Here is a 27,965-nt window from a genome sequence, read left to right as displayed (position 1 = left end):
GTATATTTGAGAAAAGACATGCCCAGTCTCACTTATATTCCCCTTCAGTTTAAACTCCAAGGGGTTTTGCATGGTACTGCCTGGGCTCTGCCAGCAGCAGCCAGGGCAGGCACTCAACCTCCTGTAGTTCCTGAGCCCTCCAGGCCCTGCCACTTTATGCCTCTCTGCTGGGCCCTGCCCAGGCTGGTTCAGTGGCCAGAAGTCTTGGCAGGGCCCTGTGTGAGCCATCTCTTGCTTATGTACCTAGGACTCTGCTCTGTTCCCTCTGCCACAAGACCACGGGGCTCTCCCGGGCAATGCTGGGAAATGAGTGAGCCTCCCATGGAACTAGGGTCTGGTCACTCTGCGTCTGTGCCCAGGATAAAGGATAAAATGCACCACAGTGGAGGGCCTGAACCTCTTGAGGAAACTGATAAAGCTCCTTCAGGGAGTCGTTGCTGCAGACACAGACCGAGGGCAGGAAGAAGTGGGGAAGTTACCCTTGAACTAGCAAGGCCCAAACCACTTCCAACTGGACAATCCCATCAGTCATATGCAGGGAGGCGCTGACACAGAAGCGGTATCTGGTGGGGTTTGTATTTTACCTGACTGGGAATTTGTTGGTACAGGTGATTACAAATTAAGTCGTGCTGGGATTGCCGATGCATTTCTTTTCTTGGGAAGTATAAATGTAAGTCATACTGAGTCTGCCCTGGAAGGTCTGACAAGAGATGTCGGCTGGTACCCAGATGGGCACTGCGTCACTTCTCTGCCCTGCAGCCTGGCCTGAGGCCTGGCATTCAACAGGCACACAGCAGAGGCTTGTTAGGTTGAACTATTTCTACTACTTTATGTCAGTAAGTTCTTTAAGTTTTGCCTAGCCTCAGTTCCTTTATCTGTCAAGTGGGAGATAATTTCTACCCAGTTGAGAGCAGTTTTGAGGGCTCAATAAGAGTAAATGAGCAAGTGCCCAGCACAGGGCCTGGGTCACAGTAAGTGTTCAGGAAATTTTTATTAAATGAGAGTGCTGCCAAAAGGTGGAAACAACCCAAGTTAGTCAGCTAGTGATGATAAACAAAAGGTGGTACATCTATTCAATGGAATATTATTTAGCCATAAAAAGGAATGAAGGGCTAGTCATTGCTACAATATGGATAAACCTTGAAAACATTATGCAGATTGAAAGAAGGCAGTCACAAAGGGTCACGTATTATATGAGTCCATTTATATGAAATATCCAGAATAGGCACTCCATAAAGACAGGAAGAAGATTAGGGGCTGCCAGGGAAGATAGGGTTTCCTTCTGGGATGATGAAGATGTTCTTGAACTAGATAGTGGTGATAGTTGCCCATTATGAAGTACTAAATGTCACCAATAAATATTATGTCGTGGGTATTTTACCACAGTTAAAAAAGGGGAAGTGTGTATTCCAAGTGCTTCTTAAACTTCATCACCATTCATTCATTTGGTCAGTTATCACTTGTGCTGTGTCAGGAGCAGTAGGAGGCAACGTGAATGCTGAAGGCTTTCACTGAGGCTTAATCACCCATGAAAGAGAAAGAGAAAGGCCCTGACATTTAGAAGTGAGACGTCAGGAGCGTCTCCCTGTAGTGGGTTCTCTGGATCCCTCCATCCACGGGCAAGTTTTGACAAGTCTTCTCCGCTGATCCTCCGCTCCTCTGCTCCCCAGCCAAGTGGGATGCATGTGGCCAACCGATCCCTCAGGGGCCGGGAGCATGGGGAGAAACACCGTCCATCAGGTAAAAGTTTTGGATGACTTGATTTAAACCCAGATCTTGGTTTGTAGTGTCAGTCTCTCCACCCACACGGACAGAAGGCAGAGAGCACTTTTTTCCTAGAAAGGAAACTGCTTAAAGAAATCAATATCAAATTAGGGGAAAGAGATTATTAAAACACAGAAGTGGAATTAATGAAAACTTCCAAAAGGAAAGAGAGGGTTAGTTCTTCCTCATCTAAACTCTGGGAGTTGCTCCAGGGGGCATCTCAGGGTCTGTCCTTCAAGTTCAGGTCTGGTTATCAGGGTTTGTCCTGCAGGGTGCAGCCTGACTGCCTGGGACAGATGATGAGGGACTCATTCTCTTTGGGTCTAGGTTCATTATAAACTCTAATTGGCCCTCTCTTCCAGCCTTCAAAATATTTGTTGGTTCTCAGTTTAACTGAGAGGTGTCCAGAAGAGAGCAGACATGGGGTAAAGGGCCTCAAGTAACAGCAGCCACTGTTTATTCAGGGCTCACCATGAGCCAGGTAGCCTGCATACATCCCCGTCCTTCACATTGCTATTATCCCCATTTTACATGTGAATAACCCAAGGTTCAGAGAGGGCAGTTCCCTGGTCCAAAGCTACCCAGCCAGGACATTGTTGCTATTCAAGCCTGAAGCAGAGTAGACTCACAGGTGGACTTTGAAAAGCTGGCACACAGGGGAGGGGTTGGACTTGTTCTGTGTAACCCCAGAAGGAAGCTTTTGGTTCTGGGCTTGTGCCTTCTTGGCATTTACAGTATCTGTGGGGTCTCAAAAGATCAAAAGGGAGACCCGATGCAAAGATTGGGACGGAAAGGTCTGTGAGGATGAGACATGGATTCACATCCTAACACTGCCAGTCATGTCAGCACTCTATGCCTCACTCTTCTCATCTGTAAAATGGGGTACAGTTGATCAGAGCAGGCCACTCTGCTTTCCTCCTCCCTTCCATGGCTCCCTATAGTTCTAAGGATCAAGTCCAGTCTCCTCTTAGCGTGGCTTAGCAGCCCCACTCCTGCACTTTCAGGCCCAGCTCTCCTCTCCAGCCTGCTGTGCCAAGCTGTCTCAGCCGGAGCAAACTGTGTCTCAGGCCCCACACTCTCCAAGTCCTCTTCTTTCTCCAGGCCTTCGCACACGCTGTCTCCTAGATCACTCTATTGAGCTTTCCTGGGGGAGAAAGAACAGGGAGGCGTTTGAACCAAGCCCTGGGGACTGCCACACTGATCATCACAACGGCATGCCCAAGGGCTTGTGTGGCCCACACGTGGGCATCACCCACTCTGCGCATCAGAGAGATAGAAGGTGAAAACTTTCCAGGGAGGGCAGCTCTGGTACAGACTGGATGCAGGCTGGCCCAAGCCCCCCTCCAGGTGGGTAAAGCCACCTGTCTTCTTCCTCACTGCTTATTCTGGCCACCTGCTCAGGTAGGCAGCAGCTGCTCTCAGGTAGGGGTGGGCAGGAGAAATCCAGGTGGGTGCAGAAGGAGATGGTGAAGGAGGGGAGGTTCTGTTGTGCTCTGACCAGGCAGAGTGAGGCAGAGCCCATAGTTTCTAGACTATCACCTCATTCCCCAGGTGTAAGTGTTAAGGGGTCCAGGATGGGCATTGCTGGGAAAGCCAACTCAGACCCCAGCATGCCGCCAGGACCTCAAGCTGGAGGGTGAAGTCGCTAGGGCTTGGGGCACTACCGGAATGGACCACCCTCTTGGCTTGTTGCTGCCTCACCCTGGATTGCTGTGGGTTCACGGAGAAGATGCCTATGCTGGAGGTAAAACATGAGGGCAAGTGCTGTGATAAATGCTGCATCAGCACTGGGGAGACCGAAGGAAAGTGCCCCACCCCCACCCCGCCGAAGGGGCCGCAGCCCTCTAGCTGCAGCCACTGGTACTGTGGGAATGAGAGCTCCAGGGGACCAATCACCCCAGGGAGCAGGTGCTGACAGACACCCCACCCCCACCCCAACCCTCACACCTTACTCTGGAAACGCACAGTGCTCTGGAAACTTCCATTTGCCTGTATCTTCGTCTCTGGGACTGACAGCCTTTTCCAGAATTCTGGAATGCTGCTCTAGCAGGGCTGTGCTGGGGAATTAATACTCACCAAGAGCAGCCTTCAGCCAAAAGCTGACAAGGGTTGGTGTAGGAATAGTCCACGTGGACTCACCTCACCCCTTGCTCAGGTGGGATAATACCAAGGCAGGAGCCTGATACTGTTTCCTGGAGAGATTCTGCTCCAATTGCCCAAGGTGGCAGCTGGCTTAACAGGGTGCCCTTTGCTGGCTGTCTCCCTCCGCTTCTCCCCTGCTGGGCTGTCTGCAGCTCCCACATAAGCCCTTTGCTCTCAAACCCTGGTCTCAGCATCAACTTTAATTATAGTTCAAACCAAGACACTGATTTTCAAGATGAAGCAGAATTTGGTTTTTATATCAAACTCCTTAATTTTTAAGTGTTGGCCTCTGATGCCAATTGTCAGAAACAAAACCAGACGCTGAGTGGGCCACACATCCACAGGGTAGATTTGGGCTATGGCCAGAGGTATGCAGGGCTATGTGTGCACGTGGGCCTGGCCTGACCTTGCACAACCCCTAATTCTTGGACGCCGTGGCAATCCTCTGGGGTATGCTTTTCAGCACCTTGGCTGTCCTCCTCCGCCACCCTCGTGAGAGTGCCACCTCCTTGGTGTCACTCTCCCTCTCCCCGCCTCCCTCCCTTTGTTCTCTCATTCTGACTTTCCTGGGCAAGCTTATCCTGCTGAGCCTTTACTACTCGCTTGTTCTTCCAGTAAACTGCAGAGCAGCATTTAGCACAGGGTTTACTAGCTATTAGAGAATTACATCTCCAGGGAACGTGTTTACTGTAGGTAACCTATGTCCTGCTGTTTCAGAATTGGCTCCTTTAGGAATCACCCCCAAACTCCAGTTTCTCAGATCAATAGTATCCTGTGGTGTTATGCTTGGCCTGGTTCCCCAGGATCTCCACTCCCTTTGGGGGTCACTACATCTTTGAGGTAATGCCACAGAGGTATTCCAGGTGTGGGTTGAGTTGAGGAAGCCAAGGACCAAGGGTTTCAGGCAACCAGGTTTTATGACAGCAGCACAGATGCCTTGGGGCTGTAAACTGTGACCCACGGGGATCCTGAGGCTGCTGCCATCTCCACAGGCCAACTCTTGTCCTGCCCTGCAGTTCTGTGGGAATGGGGCCCTGAACCCTGACCCTGGGCTTCTCCCCAGCCTCTTCACTATCACCTTCTTGTGACTTGTAGTCAGATTTACTTACACATGCAGGTTTCTGATAGCTACAAATTGTTCTGTAGAATGCCATAGTCTTGAAAATGTTGTTTGGCCAAAAAAAAAAAAAAATGTTTTCACAATGAAAGAGTATCACCCATAAAAATAGTTATGAGCGAGGCTTGGTAAGCTGGGTCAAAAGAATGCAGTACTTCTCAGAGCCTTTAACATGCTGATGTGTACTGTAAATTCCTAAGAGCAGTGAGGTGGTCAAACAGTTCCTCCAAACACACTTGGGGACATGTTGCTGGAGACTTGAGTTCTGGGCCTGCCTGGCAGATCTCCATGAGCAAATGGCACAGGGCCCAGTCCCCTGCTGCTGATCAAACCACTTCTGAGATGGATCCAGCCGATGGCACTCCCTTAGAGCCCCCGTGGGGGGTTTGTCTCCTTCCCAGGGTTGGATAACTTGGGGTATACTGGATGAAGACTCAGGAGCCCAAAGAGGACTGGGAGGGAACAGGAAAGATGGCTCTGGCCTGGGCTGGTGGCTGAGGGGGAGAGTGGGTGGGGAGGTCTCCAGGCGTTTCTGCTCTATAATTAGGGCAATATGTTTTTCCAGGGGGTCATTTGTGGTTGGAAACACAGCCTAGAAATAAAACTAAATATATCCAGTCCCTGAAAGAGTGGAGACAGCACTGTCACCTGGCTGGGCGGGGTGGCGAGCTTCCACGCAGGTTGGGAGGTCATTGTATTGACTCTTATATTTTTAGGGTTGAGAGGAAAATGATTTGAGTTTCCAAGGCCTTGGAAAAATGGCAGAGATACAAGTCTGTGTTTTGGGGCAGGGTCCCAACCCCATATCATGCCTTACCATCGCCACACCCCCACCCCACTGGCACTCCAATGGGGCCACTGTCCCCAGTGCTCAGCTCTTCCCTGCCTCTTCATGGTTGCTGTTCCTGTGTCCCCCATTGCCACACATCCACAAAGCTCCACCCGCTCTGTCTTACCTAGTTCCAAATGAACCTTCTCCCATCTCTCTGGGGAACTACCATTCTCTCCTGGTGGCTATTAGGAGACAAAAGGGCTTCAATCTAATTTGCATATTATTATTATGTAGTTAATAATTTATTAATAATAATCATAACTAAAGTTATTATGACTGGTAGAGCAATGTAATTGCAATTTTAAAGGATTCCATTAAATTTCTTAGCTGAATGAGTCCTTAGCAACCTCATGTTGTTTTTGAGATTTTGTTGAAGGCCAAATGATATCTTAGGCACTATTTCAACATGTGAAATAGATCAATGCACAGTTGCTCTGGGTGAGAGCTAACTTTTGAATTTTTAATTCAAGGTTTTTGGGACAATGGTTGTAAACCACTGGCTATACCCTCATTCTAAAGGAAACTGGGGCCCAAACAAGGGAAGTGACTTGTCCAAGATCTCAGGGCCAGAGACCAGTAAAGCTGGGACTTGTCCCAGGCCCCCGGAACCTCTAGCCAGGGTTCTTGATCCTGCTCCATGATGCCTGGGCATTTATCTCAGACTTTGTTTGTGCAGCCGCCTCCAAGCAGTCACCACAGGTTCTGCTATCCTGGTGACATGACAGACATCAGCACGCTGCCTGCACTTAGCCATGCTTCCGGGGTGCCTTTCACTCCTGAGGAGTGGGTGGGGTTTCCCTGCTGCATGTAGGCCCTGCCTTTCCTACGGCTGATTTTTGTTTCCTTTAATTTTTATGATTGTTGCTAAGAACAAATGCAAAAGAAAGAGACACACTTCAGATTTGCTCATTGCATGTTTTCATTTTAATAAGTAAGCCTTCAAGTGATGGGTTCACATTCTGTTCCAAAAAGCAGACCCTGACTGGTGGTGACTGCCAGCTCTCTAAAGGGTAGCCCCTGCGTTTCCAGGAATGGCAGAGGGAAGGGCATGGCAAGGACAGCTGTGACATTGATGGCAAGGGGGCCTGGAGCTACGTGGCCGAGCAGAATGAGCTGTATGCTACACATACACACTGTGGACACATGTACACACCATGGCCATGCATGGCCACGAAGTGAATGTGCCATACCATGTGGCATGAGACATGACACCGGGCTGAGTCTTGGCAAAAAGACAGTTTCCAGGATCCAGGAGGAAGCCATGGACCAGGCAAACTTGGCCTAGAACATACAGATGAGGTGGAGACTTCAGGGGGCCCCCAGTTCAAGTCCAATGTTAAAGGAAGCAGGGTACATGAGTCATTTTCTTTCCCCAGTAAAATACCTGGTTATGATATGAGCTACGCCCATGAGGATGGCACCTTCTGTATCCTTGAAAACATAACTAATTTATCCCTCAGGCAGACAAAGGTCACAAGACTAAATGATCTTGAAGCTCTAAAGTCACGTGAAGTTGCCAATTCTGCTTCATCCTTTTGAGGTAAAGAGCAGCTTCCATGATTCCTGAAACCCAGGGCAGTTGAGGGGCAATGTGACTCCATTTAGGAAACCCTGGTCTTCTCTCTGACGTCTAGCTAGACCATATCCTAGAAATTTCCACAAGCAGCCCCACCAACATATGCCTCCTGATTTCAGTGGATGCTCCTTTCAGTTTGTATGAGTCAACAAGCCCTGCTTGGCTTCTGCAGACATCTCTCCCCCACCACTCTCTCCCTGCCTCAGGAATCCGTACCCCTGGGGGCTGCCTTTGCAGATGAAGTGGAAGTGACTGCCTTGGGGACGCGGCCATTCTGTCTTGTGCTTCATAATGATAGGCTTTCATAATCCAGGGCCTATCAAGGGACAGGTCCTACAGTCAATCACAGCAGGCCCCAGTGTGGGAGAGGGACACCCAGGGCCAGAAGGGAACTTCAGGCTGAGGACCAGGCCATCTGATGCTCTCCCTGCCTGCTGTCTAGGCCAGCATTCTATCTTCTGGGACTCATCTCATCAGTGCACAGATGGCAAAGGTGGCAGAGAAAGATGCCACTGTAATGGGGGGGGGAACCCTCTGCTCTTGGGGTTGGATCAGTGTCTGCCCCATTAGACCAGCTTCCAGCAGTAGCAGGCTGAGAGTGCTCGCAGACAGACAATAAACCCTTCATTAAACTTTTTTTCTGTTCATTTAGTTGTTTTCAGGTATGTGCATCACATAAAGGGCCAAAAGGCTGAAATTTTGCTCATGTCTCTTAACCTCAGTAACAACTCGGGGATAACGTGCAGGGGCTATGCTCCAGAGCTGCACATCTGCTGCTTCTCCCCTCTCTGTGGGGCTCGGGAATCCTGCCCCCATCGACTACTAACAAAGACCCTCCTCCCAGTGCCCACAGCCACTGCAAGGTTTACAAACAAGGTCCAGAGGAGAAGCCAGGAATGGGCAGCAGAGGAGACAGCCTGTGGTTGTTAGACATGGCCCTGTCTCACCAAGGCCTGGAATGTTCTGAACTATTTATATAGGCCAGACTAAAGAGGTCTTCATCAAGAAAAAGAAAATGAGTAAACACTCATTGCTGAAAAGGCCTCTTGTTCTGGGGTAGCTGGCAGCCAGCAGAGGTAAGACCTCAGCTGCTCCATGTCTAGGCAGGTGGATGCTGTGGAGGGGAAGGCTCCTGGGGGAGCCATCAGGAGCAGAGGAACCAGGGCTGGCCTCTCCGGAAGAGGAGCCCAAGTCCCCGGGTAGATCACCTACCCAAGCCCAGCTCCAAGTGGAGAACCCCAAAGGCATAACTTCAGGTCCTGCAGTGATAAAGTCATTAGTTACCCCCACCCTGTTCTTCTCCAAACCCCAAGGCTCTCCAGACATTGCTGAGCCTCAAGGCAGCATTCATTTGAGTTGTGTCAGATACTTGGGCAAAGGCAATTCAGCAAAAAGGGACTTAAATGTTGCATTTTCAAATTGCCAAGAGAAAACCAAGGTATCTCCTTAAACAATGGCCTGGGGCCATCGTGACTCCTGTACTCTTGGCTTGATCCTCTCTTGTATTCTGAATTATCTTCCAGTGTCCTTGTGTGTGGAGTGAGTGAATGGTTTCTATTATTATTTTCTTTCTTGATTTGGGCACAGCTTTGAGTCCCTGCAAATAGTAAAGGTATTTTCTGTCTCTTCATTTTCACAAAATAAATAAATAAAGTCAGCTTGCAGTGTACAAATTGTCACTGTCTTACGAAGTCCCAAAGGTCCATTCCCAGTACTGTCCTCAGAGCTCAAGGGTGGAGGTCTTGGCCCCAGAGGCATAGGAAAGAAGAAGTTTGCTATCCACACTGGGAGGGCCCCAGGAAGAGCCACGGATGGAGGTGCCTGCCCTACCACCCGAGGTGGGGAACAGTGCAGGGAGCAGGGTGGGGCCAGGAAAAAAAAACGGCCAGCACTTCTGGGCCTGCCAGAAACATCCTGGCCCCATTCTGCCCCAAGTTCTCAGAGCTGGAGTCACTTGGACCCTAAATTGGAGTCTGCTCCTTGCCCAACTTATTCTTGGATCGTAAAACCTGGAACGGAGACCTCCTTGAATGGTTGACGTCCATGGTGGTAGAGACCCGGCAGCTCAAATAAGGTGATTATAATGGACCCCACAGATGCTACAGTCCTCACCTTTTCAAACAGCAGCTTCCAGCCAGGGCACACTGCTCCCTTCCCCAGGGCAACACCAGCTGGACTCAGACCCTGTATTTCTCTCATGTCATTATTATCCAAGCCAAAACTCAGCCCTCAGGGTTTGACAATGGGACACATCTGACAGAGAGGTTGTCCAGGAAATCAGAAACAGCCCTTAGTGAGCGGATGCAGCTCCCTGCAAGTTCTGAGGTGGTACTGAACTCTCCCAGTTTGGGGTGGAAGTGGGGAAATGCTTCTCCTTTGGGGACATCTGCTGCTTGGTCACTGGCCCCTCACCCCCCAGGAAATGTGTTTGGCCCTGGGAGAGATGTTCAAATTTGGCATCTTTTTGGGGAGGGGGTGAGAGCTGCTAATTTATGCTGCTTCTGAACACAAAGCGGCAAAGAATGCTGGTAGTTTCTGAGATTCACATGGGTTCAAACAAAAAAGACTGTGGGGCTCTGAGGGCTCCCACTTGGCCACCTGGGCACTGATAGTTCTCGGGGAAGGCGCCCCCACCTCCTCCTCTCCCTCTAGCAAGAACCAGAGAGATCCCTGCTGGTCCTCCTAGACTCCTTTGGCCCCTCAAGCCTAGACTGGTTCTAAGTGGCACTCCTACAGCAACAAAACCAAAAACACAGCCATAAAATTAGATACCAAACTATAAATAACTTAAAAAAACAACAACAACAAAGAAAACACCCATCCCATCCCGAGTTGAGCAATATTCTTCCCAGAGCTAAAGGAGGAATTCCAGACACTAACCATGTAACCATGGTGACCAACAGTGAGGCTGACCTCTGTCCCCTGTCTTTTCAGGGGAGACGGTATGCTGATGTGACTTCTCCCCAAGAGCACTCTGTGTTTTCTCCTGTGCCCTGCCCCACATGAGGCTTGGCTGAAAGTGGCAGGACCTGTGAGCTGCCTTTTGCCTTTAGGGACCACAGCTGCTTCTGCCAATCAGGCCTGAGGCAGCCTTCAAATATGGACATGCTCTCAGGCAGCCAGCTGAGCTGGAACGGAGCCTTTGGGCTATAGTCATCTGAGGGTCGGCCACGCCATTTCAAAACATCCTGCCTGCCAGCAGTAAGGACGTGATTGGGCCAGAGGTGGTAGCCAAGAGAATCCAAGGAGGGCAGAGGCCGCAGACCTGGCAGTTCTGTATCCACTGTTTAGTCCCGAATTTGGTTGGGAATGGGGTCATGTTGCATGATAGTTTTTACTTCCTCTGTTCCCCAAATAATTCTTAACATGTAATTAAAGTCTCCTCTTTAGGTGTGTGATACAGATAAACCCTGTGATCATAAAGCAATGGGAAAGCTTGCCTATATATGTGTGTGTTTGTATGGATTTGAGCTTTTCTGTTTTTCTGTCTATGTGGTATGTAGGCATTTGTCTTTACATATGGGTGCTATAGGGCTGATTTCATCACTAACCAGCACAGCTAGCCCGTTTACGAAAATATTGAATCATACTTGGTTAGTAAGCCCCAGTTGTCCTCCTCTGATACTTTGGGTCCCTTCCCAGCAACCCACCCATATTCCACACTGGTTTGTGTAGAAGTCTAATAACTGAAAGGTTAACACTGACTACAGCAGGAGGTCCAACTACGACTGGTCAGTGCCCACAGCCCCTTCTGGTTGTTAAGTATTTGGACTCTGGCCCACAGGGTCTAGGGGCATTTATGTGTTTTGTGTGTGTGCGCCCGTGTGCGCGGGAGAGAGCAAATGAAAGACTCGTCAATAGGTCCGGGCCTGTGTGGGCAGGCTCAGACCTCAGGCCCTGGGGTCTGGGTTTGCCGACCCTTAAGGGGACCGGGCACTGCCCTGTTCCCAGCAAGATGCCCTGGGCCCACGGTTGCAGTGGGAATGCTAGCTGGCTTGGGTCTATTTCTACAGCGGAGGGGTGCCAGCTCACTGCCAGGCTTCCGGCCGGCCCTTGCACGTGCGCTGTCTCACCGCTGGCCCTGGGTGTGAGGAAGGCAGGGCGGGGCTTTCCTGAGGAGGGGTGCACAGTGGCCCCAGGTCCCTTACGTGACCCAGAAGGTTCCACGCTCCTCCAGCAGGCTAACAGAGCGGTTGGTGAGGGAGGTGGCATCCCGCGCCAACTTGTAGCCGAAGAGGTGCATGGCGGGGCCGCAGGCGGCCTGCACCACCTGAGCCAGCTTGAAGGGCATGGTGAAGCGCCACTTCTCGAACTGCTCCGAGGAGTTCTTCTGGGTGGAGTAGATGCCGCTGCTATCGCGGGCCGCCTGTGTGTTCTTTTGGATCCAGTCCTCCACCTGCGGGGTCAGGGGGATGCCTGCAAAGCGGTACATCTCGCGGGCCTTCTGCAGGGGCCTGCGCGCCACGTCCTCGTAGCGCACCAGCATGTAGCGGTCCTGCAGCCAGGCCGGCTGCCTTAGGCCCAGCTCGGCCGATAGGCGGATGCTCTCACAGTTGCCCCTGAGCCGCTGCACCTCCTCTTCTCTCAGCTGGTCCTGGCCCTCGGCCAGCCACTTCTTCCAGGTCTCGTACTTGCCGGCGAAGGCCACCATGCGGGAGGCCAGCACGGCCCGGGGGTCGCGCACCAGCTGGATGACACGCAGGTCCAGCCGGGGGTCCTCGGCCAGCGGCTGCAGGAACTCCAGCTGCCGGATGCGGACGGCCTTGAGCGCCATGTGCTCCTTGCGGCGGCAGGCCTCGGCGGCCAGCGTCACGTTGAGGGGACCACAGCGGCGGTTCTTGCAGTGGTACTTCTCAAAGACCTTTTTGACGAAGGGTGTGCAGACCGGGTCCTCGCAGAGGGAGCGGCTGGAGCCCCGGCGGAACATGAACTGGGTCAGGTGGTCCTCGGGCAGGGGGTTGATGAAATGCTCCAGGACGTACAGGTCGCACAGGAAGAGCTGCTTGAGCACGTCACGGTAGACGAGGGCGGAGCCCGCGGCATTGGCACCTCCTGGCTCGAAGGACACCGTGCGCTCGATGTGCCACAGCGGCTCGAAGAGGTAGAAGATGTTTCCCTGCTGGTTGAAGAACTCGCCCACGAACGAGGAGCCGGTGCGGGTGGTGGCCATGAGGAGTACGTGGCGCCGGGGCGGGGACTCAGAGGGTCGCGGTGGTTGCTCCTGATCCCCCTCTTCGTCCGGCTCGGCCTCCTCCGCTGGCTCCACACCCAGCTGCAGACTGAGGTTTCGTAGGCGGCTCTGCAGCTGCGTGAAGGCTGAATCAAGCTCACTCAGGGACAAGAGGGATGCATTCTCAGCCAAGACCAGGGCTGGGTCGGTGCTGTTGGCATCTACCAGGGATTGTGGGATCTGTTTCAGTTTGTCTGAGACTCTGTGAGGACAAAGGGAGATCTGGGTAAGTGACTGACAGGGGACTCCATCCGCTGTGTAACCCTGAGCAGCCTCCCAGGGCGATCACCCAAAGCCTGGCTTAGTTGGGTTTCCCTAGAGGCAGAATTTGAGTATAAGTAGTTTATTTGGGGCATGATGACAGAAAGGATTGGGAGAGGGGTAGGGAAGTGGGGCAGGAAATAAAACAAGCCCATAAAGGGTGAGCAGGCTACCCCACTGTGGGCAAAGCAATCCAACTGGAGAATTCTGGGAAAGTGTAGAACAGACTTCAGGATTCTTTTGCCCAAGGGGTGTGATGCTCTCAGCTGGGCTTGGCTGAGCCTTGCTCCCAGCGAGCCATTCACTCACTCCCTGGTATATCTGGCTTCTCAGTGTGCAGGTGAAGAGGAAGCTCTCTGGTGGAGAGTTGCAGGGGCTTGCAATAAGGCCCTATAGGCACGAACTGGAACAGTGCATGCTGAGGAACCCAGGTGGGGTGCTGGCACAGTGCCTGCTACACTGCCCAATTCCTAACTTGTCCATCTTGGCTGATGCTTTCTTGCAGGGAGAGCAGAGCTAAGAAATTTTTTCTGTCTAGCAGGTAGGTCCACCAGCAGGGTCACTCCACACAGTGGTACACTGCCAACTCTAGGGGGCAGCATTCCCAGTGTAGCCTATGTGAGTGCACACCTCTAGAACTGAGCAATACACAACCTGGAGAGCTGCATATGACAGCCCTGCCCACTTGGGTATCTGTAGCAGGACTCTCCCTTTCCATATGCTCACCCTCCTCCATGACTTCAGAATGGCATAGGGTGTGTGCTTATTAATGCAGGGCATCATCTTAGGCCAGGAAATGTATTAATAACAATTAACTGGCAAGTACTGAATACTATGTGACATGCACTGGGCTAAATGCTTTTACATGTTCTCATTTAATCTTTACCACAAAGCAGGCCCCATCATTAGCCACACTTAAGAGAAGAGGAACTTAGACACAGAAAAGTGATGTAATTTGCCTAAGCTGTCATGGCTAGAAAGGGTCAGAATCAGGATTCCAACCCAGGTTGCCTGAGTCCAGAGCCCAGGTCTGGTGCAGTGCTAAGAACGTGGGCATGACCCACTTCCTGGGCATGACTACTAGTTAGTTGAAGGATTGCCTCAGGAGGTCCACAGACAGTCCTACTGCAACCTGCTCCACCCATACCACCTTGATATGGAGGACTTGAACTTACATCCCTCACCTTGATATGATTTTATTTTCCTTTTCAATGAAGACAAAAACCACCACCACAAAAGCCAGGAAAAGGGCATATTTGCTCTTCATCCTCAGACTGTGCAGAAAGTCCCGGCAGTCCTGGGATAAAGCAGGTGCTTTCTCCATGGGGAAGGGTGGGGCTGTGGGCACTCAGCTCAGGGGCATCACTCGCTGTCTTCGGGTGGGGGACACCCTCGTCCTGCAGAAAGATGGGCGGTCAGGACACCCTTGTGTGTAGATGAGGAACAGAGAGGACTTTTTCCACCAGACTGGTGGATCAGGTCCTGCTTAGCAGCCAGAACCCCAGGCCCACTCTCCCAATGAACTATGCCCCAAACAGAGTTGAAATCAGGTCATTCAGAATGTAATGAACCCTTTGATTCATCCATCCTACCTCTATCAATTTGTCCTTTATCTTACACGTAACTCAAAGGCATGTATGTGGAAAAGGATATTCCTTACAGTTGAAATAACAAAAGCTATCTTGCAATAGCAAAAGACGGCAAACACCTAAATAAAAAATGATGGAGGTGGGTCTACAGATACTGCCATGAATAATGATATATACACATATAAAAGCAAGCTGCAGACACAGTGTATATACACAGGGTAGGGTTTCTCAACCTTGGCACTAGTGACATTTTGGACCAGGTAATTCTCTGTTGTGGGGACTGTCCTGTGTGCTGTAAGATGTGTAGTGGCATCCCCGGCCTCCACTCATTATACGCCAGCAGCACCTCCTCTGCTCAGATAAAATAACCAGGAAAGTCTCCAGACATTGCCACGTGTTCCCTGGGTTGGGGGGAGGTGCCAAATCGTCCCAGGCCAAGAACTTAGGATGTGGTATGATCCCATTTGAAAAGAAAATTGTTCTTAAGTGGGAGAAAAATATGGATACTGGATACAAATGGACTGTGACTGCAGGGATACACAAGGCCTTGTAACAAAAGGACAGGATGGGTAAGGTCAGAAGAGAAGGATGGGGTGAGTCTGACATTTGCTGTGTAACATTGTGCACTGTTAGAAATCTTACCATGGGGATGTGTAAATTAAAAAAAATTGACTCAAGGAAAAAGTCCATCATAGCACACGAATTCTACTGGACTCCTTCACATGGCCCCAGCCTTTGGGTCTCATTCATGGAGCAGTCGCCCCCAGGTAGGTTAGGGCTCCCCCAGACCGACCACTGTACAAAGATTTCCATTAGCACCTGAGACTGTGAATGCACTTGGAATGACCTGTTCAATGCTGATCAGCCCTTCGTGGAGGATGGGGAGTTTGTCGTGCACCTTATTATCCCTTAGCACTGGGCCAGGCACACAGGAGACATTCATGCATGGCTGCTAAATGACAGAGTGGATAAAGGAATAAATGACCCTCAGTGGAAGCTGTATATATATATATATATATATATATATATATATATATATATATATATATATATACATACACATATATTTATATTTATTTATTAATTATTATTTTGGTATCATTAATCTACAATTACATGAGGAACATTATGTTTACTAGGTTCCCCCCTTCACCAATTCCCCCCCAAAACCCCCATTGGAGTCACTGTCCATCAGCGTAGTAAGATGCTGTAGAGTCACTACTTGTCTTCTCTGTGTTGCACAGCCCTCCCCATGCCTCCCCCCACATTATACATGCTAATCGTAATGCCCCCTTTCTTTTTCCCCACCCTTATCCCTCCCTTCCCACCCACCCTCCCCAGTCCCTTTCCCTTTGGTAACTGTTAGTCCATTCTTGGGTTCTGTGATTCTGCTACTGTTTTGTTCCTTCAATTTTTTCTTTGTTCTTATACTCCACAGAGGAGTGAAATCATTTGGTACTTGTCTTTCTCCACCTGGCTTATTTCACTGAGCATAATACCCTCTAGCTCCATCTGTTGTTGCAAATGGTAGGATTTGTTTTCTTCTTATGGCTGAGTAATATTCCATTGCGTATATGTACCACATCTTTATCCATTCATCTACTGCTGGACACTTAGGTTGCTTCCATTTCTTGGCTATTGTAAATAGTGCTGTGATAAACATAGGGGTGCATCTGTCTTTTTCAAACTGAGCTGCTGCATTCTTAGGGTAAATTCCTAGAAGTGGAATTCCTGCATCAAATGGTAAGTCTATTTTGAGCTTTTTGAAGAACTTCCATATTGCTTTCCACAATGGTTGAACTAGCTTACATTCCTACCAGCAGTGTAGGAGGGTTCCCCTTTCTCCACAACCTTGCCAACATTTGTTGTTGTTTGTCTTTTGGATGGTGGCCATCCTTACTGGTGTGAGGTGATATCTCATTGTGGTTTTGATTTGCATTTCTCTGATGACTAGTGATGTGGAGTATCTTTTCATGTGGCTGTTGGCCATCTGAATTTCTTCTTTTGAGAACTGTCTGCTCAGCTCCTCTGCCCATTTTTTAATTGGATTATTTGCTTTTTGTTTGTTGAGGAGTGTGAGCTCTTTATATATTTTGGATGTCAAGCCTTTATCGGATCTGTCATTTATGAATATATTCTCCCATACTGTAGGATACCTTTTTGTTCTATTGATGGTGTCTTTTGCTGTACAGAAGCTTTTCAGCTTGATATAGTCCCACCTGTTCATTTTTGCTCTTGTTTCTCATGCCCAGGGAGATATGTTCATGAAGAAGTAGCTCATGTTTATGTCCAAGAGATTTTTACCTATGTTTTTTTCTAAGAGTTTTATGGTTGAAGCTGTATATATTTTTAAAAGCTGGGGCAAATAAAGCATTGCCCAGTGGAACCTGAACCACCAGTTCATCCATTCATCCTCACTGTCACACACACACACACACCTTTCCTGCACTGCTAGTCCCAGATTCTAGCACAACCCCCTGTCCCAAAGTCAATCCCTTTCTGCATGAGGACCCTCATCCCTGGGTGACAGTGTGCTCCAAGTTTGAAAATATCTTTTTGTGACCTGGTGCAGGGCACTGAGAACCATCTCTCTTTCTGAAAAAGATGGATTTTTCCCAAGAGAAGCAGCTGGTGTTGACCTGGGGTGGATGGGAGGGCAGGAAGGAGGGTCCCAGGGCTGCATCTTCATCACACAATGAAAGTGGCTTCAGGGACAGCCAGAAAAATATGTCCTTTGGGAAAGGCAGTGGGATGGCGGCTGTGCATGTGAGGAGGCAGCTGTGTAACCTGGAAGCCCAGTGGGGGTCCCCAGCTGTGCAGGGCAAAGTGCTGGTGAGGTGGCAGGCAGCTCTCTCTGATGGGGGCTGGAGGTGCTTCCTGACTGTGGTGGGTGGAGGGGCCCAGGAGGGAAGAGGGCTGCACTGCCAGTCGTAGGGCGACTGGAATATTCCTGCCTCTTCCTAATTCTTCTGGGCCTTTTCCCATGCACCCATTAAACAGATATTTCCTAGCATCAACTGTGTGCCAGTCTCTGGTCTAGGCACTGGGAATACAACAGCGAACAGGCTGAGCTGGTCCATGCCCTCAGGAGGAGCTTACACTCTGGTTAGAAAGGCCAGCTGGATTGAAGTGGGTAGCTGAAATTGATTGAGTGCTTCCTACTCTGTGTCAGGTGCTACACGAAGCTCTTGAATTGTATTTCCTCATCAAATCCTCACAAAAGCCCTATTAAGCAGCAAAGATCCTATTTTACAAATGAGGAAACTGAGGTTGAGAGAGGTTGAGTAACTTGCCCAAGGTTCCTCCAGCAAAAGCCCTGATCACCCTCCCAGACCCAGGTCATTCAAGCCTTGTGGTGCTCCCAGCGGCTCCCACTGGGGAGCATCTATGGAGGAGCTTTCCAGTGATGATCTATCTCTCTTTCCCAGACTGCAAACTCCCTGTAGTCAGGACTAGCATCTAGAAGGCACCTGGCACGTACCAGCTGCACAAAAAATCACTGGTGAGTAAACCCACTGAAACTGGTGCCTGGCAAGCAATTAGCATGGGTTTGCAGAATGACCCATAGGGCCACATTCCCCATGCACCCTGTTTAGCCCACGATGTGGTGCAAGGCTACCTGTCCTGCTGGGAGGGTGAGACCCAACAGAGTCTGTGCAGAGCACAAAGGGTTGAAATCCTGGCTTTCTGCCCTCTCAGTTCTTGGCTGAAAGTTGCTTAGGTCTGATATGAGAGAGGCAGGAGGAGCTGGGAGCAGAAATACTAGGTTCTAGTCCTTCCAACATGTCTACCATGCTGTGTGACCTAGTACAAGTGACTTAACCTGTCTGGGCCTGTTTTCTTCACCTGCAGCATGAAGAGTAGCACCTACTGCATAAGGTTGCTATGAGGAACAGTATCTGGAGCATGAAAAGCACTCATTAAGTACAGAAGGGAGAAAAGGCAGGGGTGAAGGTGGGGGGAGTTGCCTCACTGCCCTCTCCCTCTGGGTCTAACATCTTTGGTAAGATTTAGAAGTTTGGTTGTCTCAGTGACAAATCTCCTGTGCCTCTTCCTCCTTCCCCTTCCAGAAACTGTTTCTATTTTTAAGTTGCTATCCCAGTATCCTCACTCTCTAAATAATACAGGGCTCCTAAGAACCTTCTTGGCACTGCCCAAAAAGGAAGAAGCAATGGTGAAAACTCTCCCATGTGAACAGAAGGCAGGCTGTTGGCTCTTTTGCCCTGCCTTAGGCAGGCTGCCCTTAGGTGTAGCTTTGCAACCCAGCAGTGGGGTGGACAGAGACATGAGGGAGATTTAGAGGCCCCAGGAGAAAACAGGAGGTCCCCAGACCCAGGAGACAGGTTAGGGTCACAGGTGCCAGAAGGTCATGAGGGAGGAGGGCAGGGCTGGGCTGGGGGTCACCCAGCAAAGCTCCAGGCAAAGGCCCTCTGCAAGAAGTGGGTCCGTGACATCTGTGACCTGGACAAAGCTTTGTGCTACCTCCCTCCCCAAATCTGTGGTCCACGGGTATATGCCGCTCCCCTCACTTAGCTCATGGAGAGAATAAAAAATCTCTTCCTTCTCTTGGTGGATGCTGCTCCCAGGGGAGTACTCAATACCTTCCTCTCCGACACCCAGCAATGTGATAGCTAAAGGAAAACGTAGCATCCCCCTGCTAGGATGCCAGCTGGAGGTCACAGGTCACATTTTCAGGGCAACAGGGCCAATGGTGAAGATGGCCAGGGGCATGTGCCAGCGCAGCTCTACCTGGATGCAGTGGGTGGTGGGACAGCTGCCCTCGGCTCAGTTTCACCCATTGCATCAGGAGGCCTCCCTGACCATGGGCTCCGCCTTGACCATCACCCACCCCTATCACTTTCCCTCCCAGCTTCCTGCTTGCTCTTTCCTGGACAGAAATGTACTTGCTCACTGGGGATACAACAGTGGCCTCTTTTAGCCACTGGTGTGTGAGCTCCATGAGAGGAGACTTTGTCTGCTCCACCTTTGTATTCTGTGCCCCAAATCCCAGCCCTACACTATGCATACTGCGCATAGAGTAGGTGCTCCATAATTTTGGCTAAATGAATGGATGCATGCCTTTTCCAAAGCATTTAACCCAGTGTGAGATGCTCATCATTCTAAGTTGATGGGAAATATGAAGGTGTAGTTTCTTCTATATGAGTGAACTGTGTGTGCGCTGAGAGCATGTGCTTGGGTGTGTGCTTAGTATGTTCCCTAAGCATGTAGTATAAGCACATGCTGAGTGTGTACTTGTGGACAAATACTATGGGTGTGTGGTCTGAGTGTGTACTGTAGCCCAAACCACATGCCTGGGGCTTCACATCTATCAGTCTCTTGAATTATCATTACTAATCTGGGATGAAGAAACAGCCTTGGGGCTTTCAGTTCAGGCTTTGACAGCTATGTGCTAATGATGGGAAGAGCAGAAAACAGCCAAAGGCACCCCAGACAAATCTTAGGGAGCAGCTGCAAAGAGTGGGCTGCGAGCTGAGGCCCTGAACTCTGGGCACTGACTTCCCTACCTTGCTTTCCTGCCAGGGCCTTTCTGCTCAGGCCTTCCTTGTGACCTGGCAAGGGGCCCTCACTAGACAACAGTTTTCTACTTGGATTGCTCCCAACTAGGCCCTTGGCCTCCCCAGGCCTTTTACTGAGGCCCAAGATGGACTGTAGCCCACTCCGCCTCCTCCTGGGGAAGGTGGGTCCAGGGTTTGATGTGTAAGGAGCTCTGATAAGGGCTGGGCCCTGCCAGACATTGCATCAGGCAGCAAAACTCCACTCCCCTCCCTTGCTCAGGGCCAAGAGCACAGTGGGGGTTGGGCCTTTAGCTGTTGCACGCTCTGGAGCAGGAGGCTCCATGGGCAGAGGTGGGAGCAGTGAAGCCCATCAGGGAAGCTCTGAACCAAACCATGGGCCGAGGCTGCCCCAGCCATGCCAACTCCTGGGAGGGGTGAGACCTCAGGAGGGTTTCTGTGAGTTGCCTCTGAATCCCCTAGAGAGTGGAGACAGAGAACAGGTCAGCGAGAAGGCACTCCGTGCTGGGCCTGCCTCTGCTGGGTTTTATTTTACATAAGACATCCAGAGATGGCTTGGGAAGGACCAAGGGCCCCCAGTATCTCCAGCTTAGTGTCCAACAGGAGAGTAAATGCCCAGACGCTGCTGGATGAGCCAGTGAGTGAAGGAAGAAGAGAAGGAACGGAAGAATAAGGAAGTGAATGGATGCTGACAACACCCTCACATCCCAGGGCTCCAGCTTCCTGTCCCGAGAACAAACCCATCTATAACTTCCTTATGGGCAGGTGTCCAGCCTCAGCCAAGACAGAGACAAGTAGAAGCAGCAAAAGGTGAAGATGTGTGTCACCTGAGGAGCAGTGGACATCCAAGAACTTGTAAGAAGGGAATTGTGGGGAACAGGTTCTCCACCCACACTTGACACAGTCACTTCACTGGGGCCTGCTCAGCTGTGCGAGCAACACAAACCGCGTAAACCCCAAAGCTGACAGCTGCATGAATTACAGGGCTCCAGACAACAATCCAGGCCTCCTTGTCAGTGAAAGCAGTTCCTGCGCCTCTCATGTTGAACCCTGGACCCTGGGCCAGGTCCGAGCTGACCCACCACTCTGGGCTTCGCTGCACTTGCCCAGTTAGGAGCTGCAGTGGAGGCTGGTGTCCAGGATGCACATAACCAGGCAGCTGGGCAGCTTGGTAAGGAGTCTGCTGGCTCATTTGGAACTGACCTGGATGTGTGCCAAGATCCATGGCCAAGGATGTGCACCCAGCGTTGGAAATCCAACAGGTGAGACGCAACTCGAGTCCTACCAGACAAGGCTGGCTGAGTAATTGCAGTGCTTGGGCACAGTGAATGCAGACCATGAGGGGTTAAAAGTGCTGGTGCACAGCTACAGACATGGAATATTAAGTGATGATTCTTTTCATTTTATATCCTTTCATATTCTTTGAATTTTTGATGGCCATCTACATGTATCACTTTAAGAAATTTTAAAATTTAATCTGACAGCCAGAACAACTTTGCAGAATAAACTCAAAGGACTAACAGCACCTGGTTTCAGGGTTATTATAAAGTTAATTTTCAAGACAGTATGGTATTTACATCATACTATAGAGAAATATACCAGACATACACAGAACACTGGTTTTCAAAAAAGTTGCAAAGGCAATTCAATGGAGAAAGGATGGTCTCTGGAAGAAATGGTATTGGGACCATTACATATCCATAGGCGAAAAACTGGACTTTAGTCCATGCCTCATACTATATACAAATATTAACTCGAAATAAACCATAGGCCTAAAAGTAAAATCTAAAACTATAGAAATTCTTTGTGGTTTTGGATTGTCTTAGACATTATACCAAAAGCACAATCCACAAAAGAACCCACTAATAAATTTGAATTTATCAATATTAAAAACCGCTGCTCTTTGAAAGACAGTATATAGAGAAAAAGACCATCCACAGCTTGGGAAAAAAGGTTTGCAAGTCCTATCTCTGATCAAAGAACTTATACTTAGAGGTATAAAGAACTCCCAAAACTTAACAATAAGCAAATGAAAACAAACAAAATCTAATCTGAAACTTGAAAAGAGAAATGTAAGTTCACTTTGGAAGTGGTGTGGAAGATGCATTGGGAGAGGGCAGGACTGGAGGCTGGGAGGCCAGTTAGTCCCTTGTGCGGTGGTCCAGGAGAGGGGAGTGGCCTGAGCAGGCGGTTACAGAGCGGAGAAGGGGGAGGACAGGAGTTAAGGAAGCAACGCGATGCCTGTGGCACACACAGCATGCATGAGCTTTGGGGACACTACGTCAAGTGAAATGAGCCAGACACAAAAGGACAAACGCTATATACTCCGCTTACATGAGGTACCTAGGGGAGCTGATTCAGAGACAGAAAAAGAAGGGTGGTTGCCTGGCACTAGGGGGCATGGAAATGGAGAGTTACTGTTTAACGGGAATAGAGTGTCAGTTTGGGATGTTGAAAAAGTTCTGGAGATGGATGGTGGTGATGGTGGCACAACAGTGTGAATATACTTAATACCACTGAACTGTACACTTAAAAATGGTTAAAACAGTAAATTTTATGGTATATATATTTTCCACAGTAAAAAAAAAAAAGAAAGAAATGATGCCTACAGGCAGGGAAGGTCAGGGAACCAGACTCTAAGGGGACCCACGGTTCTCCCCTTGGAGAGCAGTCTTGCTCCCTACCGCACCCACAGTGCCTGGCGCATGGCCGGGCCCAGTAATGTTTGTGAGCACATAGGTTCATATACTGTCTTGAAGAGTTAGCTGTGGTTTCCTGTAGGTTGGTCTTCTCTTCTCCAGTGCTAGTGGAGTATTGGACACAGAAGATGTTTGATTAATATGCTATTGATAAATGCATGTTGGCCTAAAGTTAATTTACTGCACAGAGAGATGTTTACACTATGATGCTACACCAAACAAGGACACAATAGTATTTGAAGTAGGATTCCATTTTGTCAAAAATGTATGGCTGTGTATCTATATGTTTATATACATAGACATAGACATGTATATAAATGTATATACATGTGTACATATATGTATGTCTATATATATATAGACTCTCTCTCTCTCTGGAAAAGATTGAACAAGTTAACAGTGATTCTGTAGTTGTGGGTGCTCTTGACTTACTTGCTTTTACTTACTGTCTTTGAAGCCCTGTGATCTTGGGAAAGGAACTTAAACCTGAGTGGCTTCCTCATCTGCAAATGGGGCCTTTAGAGCATCTATTGGTCATGAGTGCTCACAGAGAATTCAAGGGGCCGACCTTGGCAGTGTCAGTGAAATACCCCAAGCTTAAAATAGGGAACCACTTGCCCTGTCTTTACAGGTGCAGTGGATTCTATGGCTTGCTCACTGGTGCCAAGTGTTAGAATGGGGAGTCTCAGTCCCTTAAAAATACCAAGATGAAGGAAACAGTGATAACTTGACTTGATCACCAGCTGGAAATGCTCCTTGGACAGAGCCATCACCACTCCAAATGCCAGTGGACGGCATTTGGCCCTGGACATCTCCCCCTGACCCTTGCCCCATCTGGGGGTAAACCTGGCTAACTTGCCCCATCCCAGGCACTGCAGCCCCCTGTAGTCCTGAGGCAGCAGGCAGCCAGAGAGAGACCCAGACATCCTGTAGGCAGAACCCTTCAGGAGCTCTCTCCCTAGCCTCCCTGCAGGCCAGAGCCGCACACAAATCCCACACTGCCCTGCATGGCCAGGAAGGGCTGAGGGCAGTGACATGGGTGTGGCCACAGGAATGCCAGGAGCCATGGGGTAGGGGTGGGGCAAGGGGCCCTTGCAGAGCAGCCTTGTGAAGGGCTTCAGGCCTCAGAGCTGCCAGGCTGAGGACAAGTTGGGTGCCAGTGGATTTTGCCCTAAGGACAAAATCACGTCAGCAGGAGCTCAGGTCAGCAGCCTTACACAAAGTAGCTTGGCTTTCCAGCTTCAGCTGTACTTGCCTTCAGCTGCAAGTCTGAGGGGGCATTTCTTTCTGAAAGTCCAAGAGAAATCTGTCCTGTGTTGCACCTACCCAATCATGGAAAAAAACATGGCTCATGACTTAAAACTGCAGAATGTCAGGACTGGAAGGGACTTGGAAATTTTCTTATCCACCCTTTCTCATTTTTCATCTATGGGAATTCAGGCTCAGAGAAGGGGATTTCTTACTCAAGGCATACAACTGGATGGTGACAGAACTTGAACTACTACTCTGTAGGTCTCGTGGCTCTCAGGGCAGGATGGCCCTGCTCAACTTTGTTCCCTGACTCTCAAAGCTTTGCCCACTCAAGAACTTTCAGGACAGGGATGGTAAATCCATGACACATACACCACCACTCAGCAGTCCCATGCCTGGGGAGACATCACTAATAAATCATCATCCTCTTTCAGCTGAGACTAGATGTAGCTTCATAAACTGTCTCAATGCAGCACCAATCCATTAGAGTTGGGTATGAGATAAAACTGATTTGCCCTCCCAGTCTTACAGGATCCTTATTGGCTACCAAGCAAAATTCCACACCACCCATTAGTTTGGCATCCTGCTCTCTGACATCACTCCACAACGCTAGCCCAAATCCCGTCTCCTCTTACATAAACTGTCCATTCAAACACACATACCCTGTACATCCATCCAAGCCTTTAATTTAGTCTAAGAAGGCACTTCACTGAACAAAACACCACAGATTACAATTAATGGTAAAGTCACTATGTGAAGTGATAGTTAAAGCATCAAAATTTGCTTAAAAAAAATGCTTTTAGAAGTGAGCTGGAATGGATGCAGGGGTCTCATAGCTGCACCTTCTCCCTCTCTCTTGACTTCTGCTTTCACGAACGAGGCTGGAGGTGGGATTACCGTGAGCCTAGGAAATCACACAGAGCTGCTGCCAATCCATTCCACACCACAGCTGGCAAAGATCTTTACACAGCTAACTTTTTATTATTACTCACATGCCTTTATATGTTTTTATGAGTAAAGGCCAAAAAATCTTTTAAAGTCTTAGGGTTTCCACACAAAACATTTTTGGGTTTTGGGAAAATTTGGGCAAGTCCACTGGACTTGAGTGTGAACATAATTTGCTATGGGTATCACAGCAGAAAAAGGTTGAGGCCAATTGCCTAAAGAAAGCATATAAGGGCAAATTGAAATGACATACATGCCACTTTTTTCCACATACTAGACTGAAGAACAAAATGTTCTATAATACACTGTGTAGGTGAAGTTATGGAGAAACACCTAGCAGAGACTTGGTGCTCACCCTGTGCCCATATGCCCTCCACCTTCCCCAGCCTCTCTTGCAGCTGGTTGAGGCCACAAGATCAGGTCCTGATCAGTGGCATGGAGGTTGAAGTGACGTAAGCCACTTCAAAGCCTGGTCCTTAAAATGATCCCACATGTTCCTTGGGCCCTCTCTTCTCTTGCTGTGGCAACACTGGAGGCCCTGTGTTCCAACTAGCTTAGGACAAGATGGAGGCAGCCCAGACACTGTGCTGCTGCTTGGACAGCTGCCCAACCTGCATCAAATGTGGAGCAAATGAAAAGTAAGCCTTAGTTGTATGGAGCCACTGAAATCTGGGGGGCTGTTATTGCAGCAAAGCTTGCTCTGTCCTAATACACAGCACTCTCTCATAATGCTGATGGCAGTGTCCCTTCGGAGGGACTATTTGGCAAACCATCCAATTTTAAATATGGCAGTCTGACCCAGCAATTCCACTTCTAGGAATTAATCTTGCAGATATGCTTATAGAGTTACAAAGACACATCACATGTAAACTGTTTATAATTGCAAAAGGCTAAAAATGACCGTAGTGTCTGCTAGTAGGCAATAAAATAAAATTAAATACCAGTTAGATAAATGGCAGTGCATTTATCAGTGCAGTGCTCTGTAATGATTAAAAGGAAAGAGGCAGTTCTGTCTGGGCTGACAGGAAATGCTGTTCAAGATATGAGTGATACAAGCCAGGGGCCAGAGTGCATGTGGTATACTACCATAAGAATGTAGTGTAAGTGTGTAAAAATCAGGGGTGGATACACACAAATACTGGTACATTATTAGAATAGCTCTAGAGAGAGAAATAAATTGGCAAGAGCAGTTGAGGGGAACTGGGAAATAGGGGGTGGGCATGGGGCCCACTTTCCACTTACACCTCCTATTGTTTGAATTTGTCACCATGTCTATTTATTACTTTTTCCAAATAAAAGGAAGTGGTTATAAAGTAAACTGGGACACAAAAAGTGTATGGAGTTGTATTCTCATACATTGCCCTATATTTAGTTGAATGACCGAGTCTGTCTAATCAGCTTCGTGATGAACTTACCCCAGCACATGCAAGGAGAGCCTGACAAAGATGGTGGCTGCACCTTGAACCAAATAATGCTGTTAAGCTGAGGATAACAAATAATTTTCATCTCATGAGCCAAAGCCAGTTTATTGGTATTGGCTGCCTGGAGCACTATGATGAGAATTCTGATGTCAAGCTTGTTTTCTGTGGGAACCAATGTGGTGGTTGATTAGTGATGTCTGCCATGTATACAGGATGGGAAAGGGCTGGCACATGTCACACATTTGCTACTCTTGCTTTAGGAGGAGCAGGCTAAGGAAAGCTAGGAATCTCCTCGGCCTTTGAGTTCTTTTCCTTCCTTTATTCCTCATGTGCCTTATTATTTCCATTTGGTTAGCTTATTACAGAGTTCTGTGCTCACTTGTGGGTTTTGGAGCTTTTGTTAGTTTTATTGATTTGAGCAACCTTTCAAACAGAAATATGTGCAAGTATGTTGTGAGGAAAATTGAAGTTCTTATGGCCAGGATCCTCATCTGAACCTAAACTACTTGATGATGTAACTGGCCTACTGCTGGGCTACTGCTTCCACACCTGTAGGCGATCAGCTGTCATTGACTGAGTCACTATATAAAGTGCTCTGCCCAGCGTTCTGTGCAGAGGCAGAGACGAAGGAGGATTACAGGCCTGCAGACTGTTGGATGCAGACGTGATTCTAGTGCTCGACCTATTGCAGGGAGAACAAGCTGGGGAATAAATCCTCTTACCCCAAGAGCATTCCGTTGTTATTCCTCAGTCTCACTGAATACATAGTGAACTTGCCCAGGGCTGAAACCCATTCACAAAACATGTATACATGCATTTGGGTGCATCATATGTGAACATGCTCAGGAGAAGCCCATGGAAGCTGCAGTGGGACCATGCTTGCCCTTCAGTATGGTCACACAGCTTTCCTATCTTGCTCTGCACCTCTGTGAAGATAATTCCACTACAGGATTGCTGAGATAGCTGGGTAGGAAAACTCTCAGTGCAGGAGCCCAGGACCCCCTTCCTGCTCTATCCTACTTATTGACCCTCCGAGAACCTTCAAACCTTTCTGCGCCTGGAGAATGTCCAAGTAAGAGACAGAATGGAGAGGAGTATTTCTCATGCTCCCAGTTCTCTTCCAACCGTACTGGCTTGGAAGCAGAGAAACAGAATTTGGATCCTCTGAGGTAATCAGCAGTCCCACAGCTTCCTGAGGCCCCCATTTAATGGTTCTGTTTACAGCAGGAAAGGGCTTTATTCCTTGTGACAAAAAAGGAGCCCCTTCTGTTTTTCACCAGGGAGTTCTGCCCCCCATCACAGTGCCATTGCTGTGGTGGAAGCAGGGGGTAGCGGAAAGAGCAGCAGGGGTCTTAGCCTGTATTGACCACTGCTATTGCCTGGGCTGATCTAGGGCCACAAAGGAGCCCATTTCTACCCAGCCCTGGGAGAGCAGAGGCAGAGTCTGGTCCAGGCAGTCAGTGTCTAACTGCTCTGAGCACTGGACAGAGGGCATCAGACTTGAATGGGCCCTCCCACTTTCTCCCTGGTGACTTTGAGTGAGGTGTTAACTGCTCTGAGCCTGGGTCACCCCCACAGGACTGTTGTGGGCATCAGATAAGCTT

General features: G+C 49.2%; 1 protein-coding gene across 4 annotated transcripts in view; it reads right to left on the bottom strand.

Annotated features, from left to right (window-relative positions):
* Positions 1 to 3,725: 3,725 nt before the first annotated feature.
* The window catches only part of CHST3 (carbohydrate sulfotransferase 3), a 42,883-nt gene continuing 18,643 nt past the window's right edge, over positions 3,726 to 27,965 (bottom strand). For 3 of the 4 annotated variants that reach the window (XM_036928741.2, XM_036928742.2, XM_036928743.2), the window contains 2 exons: positions 14,107 to 14,319; positions 3,728 to 12,863 (listed from right to left, as the gene is read on the bottom strand). In XM_036928741.2, coding sequence (XP_036784636.1) covers positions 11,576 to 12,863; positions 14,107 to 14,246 — 1,428 coding nt within the window. In that variant the 5' untranslated portion in view covers positions 14,247 to 14,319 and the 3' untranslated portion in view covers positions 3,728 to 11,575. Of the gene's footprint in view, positions 12,864 to 14,106; positions 14,320 to 27,965 lie in introns of all 4 variants that reach the window. The other variant, XM_036928740.2, reaches the window with a different exon arrangement.

This window comes from Manis pentadactyla, chromosome 8, assembly GCF_030020395.1.
Source record: "Manis pentadactyla isolate mManPen7 chromosome 8, mManPen7.hap1, whole genome shotgun sequence".
Classification (NCBI taxonomy): domain Eukaryota; kingdom Metazoa; phylum Chordata; class Mammalia; order Pholidota; family Manidae; genus Manis; species Manis pentadactyla.
The sequence above is the reverse complement of the archived record's forward strand: the minus strand, read 5'-3'. Positions and strand labels throughout refer to the sequence as shown.